We start from the raw sequence: 11,219 nt of genomic DNA on the forward strand, positions 1-11,219 counted from the left end.
GGCTCCCGGGTGTCAAAGCATTGAGGGGTTTACGACACTTTTTCCTGCTGCCTCTCAAAATTGTAAAAACTGCCCAGTCCCCAAGCCTCGTGTTTGACTCAGCTCACCCTCACTTGCCAAGTGCCTCCGATACGCCGGGCGGCAGATCTGTGCCTGAATCCCAGCTTCCCCACCTAGCTGCAGTGTGTCTTTGAGCCAGTTACGTGACCTCTGAGCTTGTTTCTTCCTCTGAGAATGGTGACAATCTATGTGCCTCGCCAAACACTGATGATTAAGGGAGATAGTATATGAAGCAGCTCCTGGGGTTGCCTGGCAGGCGACTTTGGTGGTTATTATTGTCATTGTTTTATAAGATTCGATTGTGCTTTTATATTGTTTGTCATACTGTCTACACTTATTATAGCTTGATTGATATACTATTAGTGCTCTCCTGCTCTCCAAAGAGTGTACCACTTATGGACCGGAAAATGGGCGGGGGAAAGAGGGCCTGGGGAGTAAGAGTACTAACTATTCAGTGTAAAGTCAGCTACAGGGATGTGTGATACAGCATGGGGAGCATAGCCAATATTTTATAATAATGATAAATGGGGTATAAGCTTTAAAAATTGTGAATCACTATATTGTATACTTGTAACTTATATAATATTGTACAGCATACATTGTACATGCTTCAGAAGAGAGCATACCACTTAGATTATGTTGTTAGGACTGTAGCATGTGTATAAAGAGTAACCACTCGTAAGTCATAGGTGGCAGCATCTTGAGAGCTGAGCACCTATCCAGCAGAATTCTTCATGAATTCTGCAAAGCCACACACGCATGCGTGCACACATGCACACACACGCACACGCACACTCCTCTGACCTCTCTTAGAGACGAAGCTTCTGACTCAGCAGGCTCTGATGAATGGCCGCCAGCCAGTTATTGTCATCAGCTGCATGCTGACTCTGTGGCAGGACAGAGCACGGGACGAGGCCAGGTGGTCAGAATCACAGACGGTGTCCTGCGGGTGGAAGAGAGTGGACACGCAGACTAACCCCTCCCCTCCGTTCACGCTTCCCCCACCTCTAGTCCTGGTCCCAGGCTTAGTTCTCAGTGGGGAAGCTTAACACGGCGTTTAGAGGCATAGCTAGTCCCCACAGTCTCTCTGCTTCTTATATTGTGACCTGTGTTCAGGTTCAATAGCACATTAAAGACAAATGTGGAGAAGAAAATAGCAACCCACTCCCATATTCTTACGTGGGAAATCCCACGGATGGGAGCCTGGAGGGCTACAGTTCATGGTGTTGCAGAGTCTGAGTGACTGAGTGACTAACACTGAAGCAGAAAGTCACAAGGAAGCAAAGCTGAGAAGCCAAATCCAGGTGTCGGGCCAACCAGCCCCATTGAGTGGGACTGATGAGGGCCCCAAGTGGATCATGATGCTGGCTCAGTGGACACACTGATGAATGGATGGCATCAAAGTCTGAAGTGGCCGCAGCAGGGTGCCCTTGTTGCTTTTCACCCCTGAAAACACTGCTGCCGCCACCTGAGAACATATGGGCAGGAGAATTCAGTCTTTGCACCATTTCACACACTGACCGAGCACCGTGTCCTAATTAGAGGATCCGGAGCACTTCCAAGTCCAGTTATAATTGGACTGATGGATCCTGAGCCTGCAAAGCCGTTTCTGGGCCCTTTCCTGCATTTTACAGTTGAGGGAACTGAGCCCAGAGGACCTAAATTCAAAGACCAGTCCTCTGCTCGCCCTTCTGCCATCCTCTGGGCATTTCTTTCACCTGCTGGTTGCACACCAGCGTCACAGAAGGTCAGAGGCTGGCCCAGCTCTGCATCAGCCCGAGGTTGTCCCGGCCCCAGCCTGCTGGACCCTTTCTGCCTGGCCCGGGCCAGATCTCAGGGCAAGCTCAAGCAGTGGCCCCTTTGCCACTTGCTCTCGCCACAGGCCCAGGGTTAGATGCTGGGCCATCTTCCCTGCCTAGGGTTTTCTCTCCTTTCATATGTAAGTGACAAAACTCAAACATTGAGGAGCCCTGCCAATGGCACCCCACTCCAGTACTCTTGCCTGGAAAATCCCATGGACGGAGGAGCCTGGTGGGCTGCAGTCCATGGGGTCGCACAGAGTCGGACACGACTGAAGCGACGTAGCAGCAGCAGCAGCCATAACGTCAGTAGCCAGTAAGCTGCTTCTTTCTTTAGGAAATGTTCACATGCAGGAAATTTTCTTTAAGTGAAAGCTGGAAATAAGCGTTCTTGTTAAACAAATACAGAGCATCTTTAAGCTCTTAATAGTTTCTAATAGCCTGGCTGTGACTGTCATGGTCTGACTTCACTTTCTCACTAAACAACTGATTTGTACTTTTCCTCCTGTTTACACAGGTGGTTCGTGTTTGACACAGAAACAAAAGACTTGGTCACCGTCCACACGGATGGAAACGAACAGCTCTCCGTGATGCGTTACTCACCAGGTTAGAGTACGGACCGTTCACTGTAAACCTCCAAGAGATAAAGCCCTGCATAGATGTCTCTAAAAAGGAACATTCACAAGCCCCCTCCAGAGTGAAATTTACAGTACATCTGTACATAATTGTGGCGTCTGGGGGCCCTCCCCCTCCCTCCTTTGGAGCACTGTGCCTGTGTGGTTTTATCTGTTTCAGCGCGTCAAGAAGAACCACGTTAACATTTATAATAGCTTCTCATGCACTCATGCTTTTTTTTAGTATTTATTTATTTGGCTGCATCAGGTCCACCTGCAGTAATCAGGATCTTTCACTGAGGCACATAGACTTCTCTCTAGTTATGGCGCACAGGCTCCGGAGTGCACCGGCTTAGTTGACCCATGCTGTGTGGGATCTTAGTTCCCTGACCAGGGATCGAACCCAGGTCCCCACATTGGCAGGCAGACTGCCAACCACTGGAAGGCAGGGAAGTCCCCACTCAGGCCTTCTTGACAGATGCTTTTGGAGCAGGTTGCTTGGGTGTTGTTTTTTTTTTTTTTTAACTCTTTATTATGGAAAATTTCAAGCATGGACAAAATTAGAGTAGCGTAGTGAGTTCCATGTACCTATTCCCCAGCTTCAGCGTTTAGCCATTTGTTGACCCATTATTTCACCCCGTGGCCCCTCCCATGTTGTTTCTGAAGCCGGGTCCCAGACATCTTATCCTTTCATCTGTCACTGTTACTATACAGAGGGATCTGGGGACTCCCCTGGTGGGGCGGTGGTCAGGACCCTGGGCCCTCCCTGCCGGGGGCCCAGGGTCAGTGCCTGCTCAGGGAAGTGAGATCCCATAAGACGCATGGTGGAGTCAACTATATATATATATAGAGAGAGAGAGAGAGAGAGAGAAATCTAAAAAAGATGAGGACTTTTTAACAGCTTTATTGAGGTATAACTTACATACAATAGTTTACCATTTATGAATGTACAAGTCAGTGATTCTTAGTAAATCTGTACCGCAGTACAGCCATCATCACCATCCAGTTTTAGAACCTTTCCATCACCCCCAAAAGTTCCTTTCCTGCCCATTAGTAACTCATCTCCACTCCCAGCCCCAGCCCTAGGCAACCGTGGATTTGCTGTTCTGTGTCTATAAATTGCCTTTTCTGGGCATTTCCTATCAATGGAGTCCTACAGCACGTAGCCTGTTGCATCTGGCTTCTTTTATTTAGAATAATGTTTTTGAGATTATTCATGTATATGTATCAGTAGTTTATTCCCTTTTGACATCTAGATGGTACCCCGTTTTATGGGTATAGCATGTTTGGTTTGTCCGTTTAACAGAGAACATGGGATTGTTTCTGTGTTTGGCTGTTATGAGTAATGCTAAGAACATTGATCATATGTCAATTTTGACTGGGTTTTGGTGTTTTTTTGGCCATGCCAAGCAGCTCAGGGGATCTTAGCCTCCTGGCCAGATAATGAACCCAAGTCCTTGGTAGTGAAAGCAGAGTCCCAGCCCCTGGACCCCCAGGGAAGTCATCACACGTCCATTTTGTACTCACATTAGTTGCTCTGTCTGTCCGACTCTTTGTGACCCCACGGACTGTAGCCCACCAGGCCCCTCTGTCCATGGGATTCTCCAGGCAAGGACACTGGACTGGGTTGCCGTTTCCTTCTCCAGGGGATCTTCCCAACCCAGGGATCGAACCCGGGTCTCCTGCATTGCGGGCGGGTTCTTTACCGTCTGAGCCACCAGGGAAGCCCCTTTTGTGCTCGTAGGTCTTTCTTAATCCACAGGTGCTCCCTCCCTCCCTCTCTGCCTCTCTATCTCTCTCTCTCTCTGACACACGCGCCATCCTTGCTTGTGGTTTATGTGGTGAAGAAGCTCATTTTTCCCCGAGCAGTTTCCACACCCTGGGTTTTGCTGAGTGCATCTCTGTGCTTCACACGTCCGTCCATCCTCACACGTCCCCCTGTCCTCACATGTTCCTCTGTCCTCAATGTCCCACCATTCTCACACACTCCCTGTCCTCACACATCCCTCTGTCCTTACTCATCCCCCCGTCCCCACACAGCCCTCTGTCCCCGTATTTCCGGTAAAGTCATCTGGAATCCAGACCTTCTTCCGGCTCAGTGTATCCGGGTCTCTTCCTCCTACCGGAGACTCATGAGTCTGCTTTCTGTGCTTTTAGAGCCGTCGCTGCCCAACACTTCGATCCCTAAACAGAGGCTGAGGATTGGTTTTCCTATTTTAGCCTTTCTTCATTTATCAGTTATAATACATCTATGAAGACTGACTCCTCTTCATCCGTAATATTAATACCTTTTTGTTACCTAGACAATATTTTAGGACAGTATTTTGAGTATGGCTGCGATGTATGGCAGAGTTCACATAGGAAGTTGGGATAGACGCTTGGTTTCTTTCACTTTATTTACCAGTTTCCAAGATAATGAGTTTGTTCTCCGTTCCCTTTAACAATGATTAGTTGTTAGTGGTGGTAGCTTCGGTGCCATTATGAACTTAAGTGTATTTGGTATGTTTCAATCTGTGGTGGTTATGGTAGCTGATACAATTTATCCATCATTGCCATTTCAGGTTGGTTCCTGAGTCTTTCTGACATGTGTGCTAGAAATGGTCATGGCAAATGGGTGCCATAAGGGGCTTCCCAGGTGGCTCATGATAAAGAATTTGCCTGCAATGCAGAAAATGCAGGTTTGATCCCTAGTCCAGGAAGATCCCCTGGAGAAGGAAATGGCAACCCACTCCAGAGTTCTTGCCTGAGAAATCTCATGGACAGAGGAGCCTGGCAGGCCACAGTCCATGGGGTCGCAAGAAGTCGAACCCAACTTAGTGACTAAACAACTAGGCAGGATATTGTTTCTAAGCTTCATCATTTATGTTTGTGCTTCAGGAAGCACTCTTTCTCTGTGATCCATGGGACATTCAGCTATGTGGACGCTCTCGGAAAAAGTGATTTTAGTCCTTGGTAATACTTGGCTAAGACTGAATTACCATCATTAGGGGTATCGGATTCATTCAAAAACAATATTGTCTCTTTGAAATAATTCGTGGCTATTTATTCTACATCTGTGATGGCCACTAGCATTATCCTTTGCCATTGATAAAACGGTTATTCTTAACAAATGAAGCATAACCTTGCATGTCTTTGCAGATGGGAATTTCTTAGCAATAGGCTCCCACGACAACTGCATCTACATATACGGAGTCAGTGACAACGGGAGGAAGTACACGCGGGTCGGCAAGTGCTCGGTGAGCGCGCGGGTCACTCCTCGTGGGTCTCTGCGGTCACTCGACACGTCCGGTCAGCGTGGGTGGGAATCCGTGAGGCGAGTGAGGCTCACCCAGTTTTCCCTCTCCCAGGGTCATTCCAGCTTCATCACCCACCTGGACTGGTCTGTCAACTCACAGTTCCTCGTGTCGAATTCCGGAGACTACGAAATCCTCTACTGTGAGTGGCTCCCTAGGCCTGGCCCGGGTGCAGATCTCCCAGAGCTTCATTCTGACTCCACATGGGGCCTCCTGCAGAAACCCACCGCCTGCCCGCGTTTCTCGGCTTCAATCTCTCCTCTGCTCGGCAGAGGAGACAGGCTGGACAAGCCCCTGCTTGGCACTGAGATACTTGGGGGTCGGGCCCCGAGGAGGGGAAGGCCCGGCCCTGCAGGGAGAGGCACAGAGACGGGTCATAGCTGTGCCAGCGAGAGGGCAAGAGCCTGTGAAGGCATCACCCTTCCCAGCTGACACCGTGAAGTTGGCCCCGCTGGGTGGACAGCAGCCCCCGGGGCCCCTCCCCTCCCAGCCAAGTCAGAGCCCAGGCGGGGCCGGGCCACCTGCGGGTGATGAGCAGAGAAGGCTCCGTGCCGCTCACTGGTGCCCCCGCCATCTGTCAGGCACCTGCCACGTGCTGAGCACAAGGGTCGCAGGGCAGAGGGGGTCCGGTGTCTGCCCCACCGGAAGGTACTGAGAAGTGCAGTGTGCCTCACCCACACACACTCGGGTGACCCATAGCACGTCCCGGCTTTTTCTATTTCAAAGACAAAGACATACCAGCTCAGATACAAGGGCGCAGACATCAAGAGCCAGTGGGTGGGGAGGTGGGCACCCCCCTGTTGAGAGAGAGAGGAGGAAAGGGGTCTCCCTTGGGCGGGGCAGGCGGCCCTGCCTAATGCAGGGCAGAAGCGGGGGATGGTTTCCAGGGACAGGCTGTGGGTCTAGAATCTTCTCAAAATGGTCTCATACTCCTTCAGCGAGAGTTTAGTTGAGGAATACACGAATCACCCACGAGGTCACAGGTACTTATGACCGGTTTCCATCAGCTTTCGTAACTCGGAGCTGAAAGGATTGTGTGTGTGTGTGCATGCACGCATGTGTGTGTTTGTGCATGTGTGTGCACAGGCGCACACTTGTGCCCAAGCGTGTGTTGGGAGAAGGCTGGGAAGCCTGACAGAAGGGGGCATGGTTGTGTCCAGGGGGACAGTGAGCAGACGGAGGTCTCAGAACCAGAGGTGATCAAAGAAAAGAAGCCAGACAGGGGAACAGACCCAGAGAAGGAGATGAGCAGAGATGGAAGAAATGAAAGAGGGGTCCCCTCCGAGGCCTCAGGGCTTAGGCTGTGAGCACGGTCCCCAGGGGGCTGGGAGGTGGACGGCGTCCCTCCCCCAGAGGGCTCTGTAGCGGATGGGGCCTGGCTCTGGGGGCCCAGCCTTGCCCGGGGAGGTGGGGGGCTTTGGCCTCGATGTCACCAGACCTGCGTCTGCCCTTCCAGGGGTTCCTTCTGCCTGTAAGCAAGTCGTGAGTGTGGAGACCACGAGAGACATCGAGTGGGCCACATACACCTGCACGTTGGGGTTCCATGTCTTCGGTAAGGTTTCTGCACCTTTCGTTCCATTCCAGCTTAAAGTGTGTCTCCTTTGAGAATGACTTTCCAATAGTGAGGGAATTTCTCGCTTGGCTTCAAACTGCTCTGCCGTGCATGGACCCCACGGACTCAGGACACACTCCCTGCTGCCCTGGGGAAGGGCCAGGCTTGTCCAGCTATGGCCAGGCAAGAAGAACCAGAGCCCTTTCTCTTGTACACAATGGGTCCTGAGAGAATTCTGTAGAACCCTCATATACGAGGTTGTGTCAGACTTCTGAGATCAATGAACCAGATGTACGTGTGGGCTCAGTCGCTTCAGTCATGTCCGACTCTCTGTGACCCCATGGACTGTAGGCCCGCCAGGCTCCTCTGTCCATGGTGATTCTCCAGGCAAGAATACTGGAGTGGGTTGCCATGCCCTCCTCCAGGGGGTCTTCCCAACCCAGGGATCCAACCTGCGGTTCTTATGTCTCCTGCACTGGCAGGAGGATTCTTTACCACTAGCACCACCTGGGAAGCCCAATGAACCAGATGGCACCCAATCAATTTATTTGTCACTTGTTAGAGTGATTGTGTTTTTTTGACCCTTAAACTAATTTTTTTTACCTCCTTCAAAGTTTAAATTAGGAGTATATTCATAAATGATCTAAAATAAATTGCCACAATTTAGTAGTATGAAAAAGAAAAGGCAGTACTTAGAGATTCTCTATGTATGACCATAAGTCAGTAAGTCGGTCAGAATTTCACAAGTTCCCTTATAGCTGGTGTTTCACCGTCTTTTGGTGTTAAATGCTAGAATGCCCTGGGTTTACTCCAGACATCCTATTGAGAAAGCCACGTGCATGCAACTCTCTCATATCCAACATTACTGGGACTAGTAGGGTTTTCTGGAGCCATGATCAGAAGACCCCAGGGCACACCTCACCTACTGGGTGCCACCAGGCAGGCGGCAGCCATGAAGGGCTGACACCAAGGAACACCTGAAAGGCACAGGCAGTCTCAGAAGTTAAAAGTCCTTTGGAGAGACTCTCATATGTAAAGAGTTACCCCCAAAAAAGAAAAGTTATGAAACTGCAGGCTAAGGACTAGTCAGCTTCCCATCAGATGCTTTGGGGATAAAGGAAAGGCACTGCGTCCAGAACCAGGGATTCTGTCCCACTTTCTGCTGTAGCATCAAGAAGGGGCCCCAGAGAGGTAGAAGCCCAGAAGGACTATTACTGCAGCTCTCATTCAGCAAAACAGGCTTTGCCATGGGGGTTTCCAGGGGTGGCCTGCAGGGAAATGGTCACCGAGGCTGGGAGCCAAGACAAAGCATTCCTTGGGCCTGGTTTCTAAATCCGGGACATTTCTGTTCTCGTGGGAGTTCAATGGCCAGTCCCCACGCAGTGTGGCCCTCGTATTTCCAGTGCTCTGTCTGGGGTCTTTGTTTTAGGAGTGTGGCCAGAGGGCTCGGACGGAACAGACATCAACGCCGCCTCTCGGGCCCACGAGAAAAAACTCCTGTCAACCGGCGATGACTTCGGCAAAGTGCACCTGTTCTCCTACCCCTGCTCACAGTTCCGGGTAGAGCCTCCTTCTCTGGTCTCCCCCGACAGGGCGCACCTCCCCCCGCTGGCCGGCTGGTAGTTGAATAGAAGGGCATCGCGGGTGACAGCACCCGGCACAAACCAGGCAGCGGAGACATCAGCCAACTGCCCCAGAGCATTTTGGCGGGGGGAGCCCAACTGCCCTCCGCAGAGAGCCCTGTCCCCAGCGTGGTTCTGGCTCATCCTTGTCTGCACTTCTGGGCCTCACCCCTCTGCCCCCCACCCCGGCTCCCTCTCCTCTCACCCTGCTGAGCTGAGCCAATGCCTGGACCACCCCTCCTCGTCCTCCCCAGACCTGACCCCTCCTCCCCTCCACCCCCCACCCCCACCCCTGCCTCCAGTCCCCGCTCCTTTGGGGTGCCCAGCACAGCAGCCTCTGGGGCTGAACTTCCCCCCTGCCCACATCCACCCCCCGCCACCCCCCAGGACCGGCCTCTCGCCGTGCAGGGGCTCCAGCGCTTCTGACCCCCCCGGGCTTGGCGCTCACTGCCCTCCGTGTCTCTCCTAGGCTCCCAGCCACGTGTACGGTGGGCACAGTAGTCACGTCACCAACGTCGCCTTCCTCTGCGACGACAGCCACCTCATCTCCACCGGCGGCAAAGACACAAGTATCATGCAGTGGCGGGTCGTGTAGTCCCGGCAAGCCCCGGGGGGCACCGAACGGCCGGGAGGCACAGACTCGCATCTCGCTCGGTCACTGTGATTTCTGCTTTGTTCGAAACGTCCTCACAAAAACCTCAGGAAAACCATGCCCTTTACCGGTTACCTTAGCTTAGCGGATCGGTGAGCGTCACAGCGGGTCAGCCGTTCAGGTCTCTCTTTTGTTGTACAATATATGAAACATTTAATATAAAAAAAAAGATGCCACGGTTTACATTACAGTGACGTCGAGAAGTGACTGGCGTATCCTTCGTAGCTTTTCTATGAACTCTTCAAAAACGGTCACAGAATGCCTTTGTCAAAGATTGTATATAGGCTTTAGTGTCTCGCCATCGAGCTTGCTGAGTCAAATATTTATGACAACGAGGTACTGAATCATGATCACTGTTGATTAATTGGTCCTAAAAGGATGAATCGATGGAGAACAGAATGGATAACTGATCTGCACAACTGAATCAGGAAATGCAAATAAGACTTTATTTGGTTGACATTTTCTAACGTTTCGTTCAGTCGTCCCTCTGGGAGGCTGGCGAGAAAAGGGGTCAGGTTCTTCTCGTGTCAAGCAAATTCTGCCTCAGATTAACTTAATTATTGCAGCAGGGTACCCAGGCACTTCAGAGTCCCTGGACTGTCTGCCTAACCGCATGCAGCCAGCCGCTTAACGCTCCACCAGTCGCATCCCCTCTGTCCCCCATTCACAGGCCCGGGTGAGTGGTGGAGACAGTTGGCCACCTTCCTCTGTATATTAATTGGCATGATATGGTATTGTATAGGATTTTAGCGATTCTTATACTAGGCTTTACTATTTTAATGCTTATGGACATTGTATATTTGTATTTTAAGACCAAGTAGACCAAGTCACAAAGGTCTCTCTCTAGCGTACCATCACCCGCGGCCGGGAGAAGTCTGGAAGGTTCCACCAGGTTCTGAAGGCAGCTTCTCTTCCTGTCTTCTGTGAATGGACGGCCTGTTACACTATGAACTAAGACTGCGCTCCGATGGGTAACGCAATAGGTGGCTTACGTTGTCAAGAAGGCCTTATCCATTTCGATTGTGTGACAGATTGAAATCTATTGTTTACATTGGGGAATGTATCTCAGATTTTAAAATAGAAGAGTAATAAACAGACTTAAAGGCGAATATTAAGATTTTTACTTGTTCTAGGCAAGTATGTGAATTGAACCGTCAACTCTACAGCACTGGTTGTTTAGAGTGGCTGATGAAGCTGAACGTTGGGAAGCATTTTTTATCACATCTCCAGCCTGCTGCGGAAGTGCCGGGCACCAGTAAACAATATGTATTAAAGATGATTCTGTTTGTATGTATCCTTATCAAATATATTCTATAATGAAATAAAATCTGAAAAGTGAATTTCTTATTGAACCTATAATCATGAAAGTATATAAATTAAAATATTTAAAATTAGATATGATTCACACTATATTCTGTTTCATATCCAGATTTTTTTTTTTTCTCACCTGGGTCACTTGCAAATAAAACTATAGTTTGCGTATGGTGTGTCAGCTTTCATCAGATTAGATAACTCTCAAGAATTCAGTTTAGGACTTTCCCTAGTAGTCCAGTGGTTAAGAATCCTCCTGCCAACGCAGGGGACACGTGTTCAATCCCTGGCCTGGGGAGATCCCACACGCCTCAGG

The 11,219-nt window shown here is 50.3% G+C and overlaps 1 protein-coding gene across 6 annotated transcripts in view; it reads left to right on the forward strand.

The window, feature by feature from the left end:
• Positions 1 to 10,986, forward strand: part of EML1 (EMAP like 1) — a 192,849-nt gene extending 181,863 nt beyond the window's left edge. For all 6 annotated transcript variants that reach the window (XM_043489494.1, XM_043489498.1, XM_043489492.1 and 3 more), the window contains 6 exons: positions 2,377 to 2,465; positions 5,612 to 5,709; positions 5,821 to 5,908; positions 7,223 to 7,318; positions 8,748 to 8,878; positions 9,410 to 10,986. In XM_043489494.1, coding sequence (XP_043345429.1) covers positions 2,377 to 2,465; positions 5,612 to 5,709; positions 5,821 to 5,908; positions 7,223 to 7,318; positions 8,748 to 8,878; positions 9,410 to 9,535 — 628 coding nt within the window. In that variant the 3' untranslated portion in view covers positions 9,536 to 10,986. The remainder of the gene's footprint in view (positions 1 to 2,376; positions 2,466 to 5,611; positions 5,710 to 5,820; positions 5,909 to 7,222; positions 7,319 to 8,747; positions 8,879 to 9,409) is intronic.
• Positions 10,987 to 11,219: the final 233 nt, after the last annotated feature.

Source organism: Cervus canadensis, chromosome 17 (genome assembly GCF_019320065.1).
Source record: "Cervus canadensis isolate Bull #8, Minnesota chromosome 17, ASM1932006v1, whole genome shotgun sequence".
Lineage (NCBI taxonomy): Eukaryota > Metazoa > Chordata > Mammalia > Artiodactyla > Cervidae > Cervus > Cervus canadensis.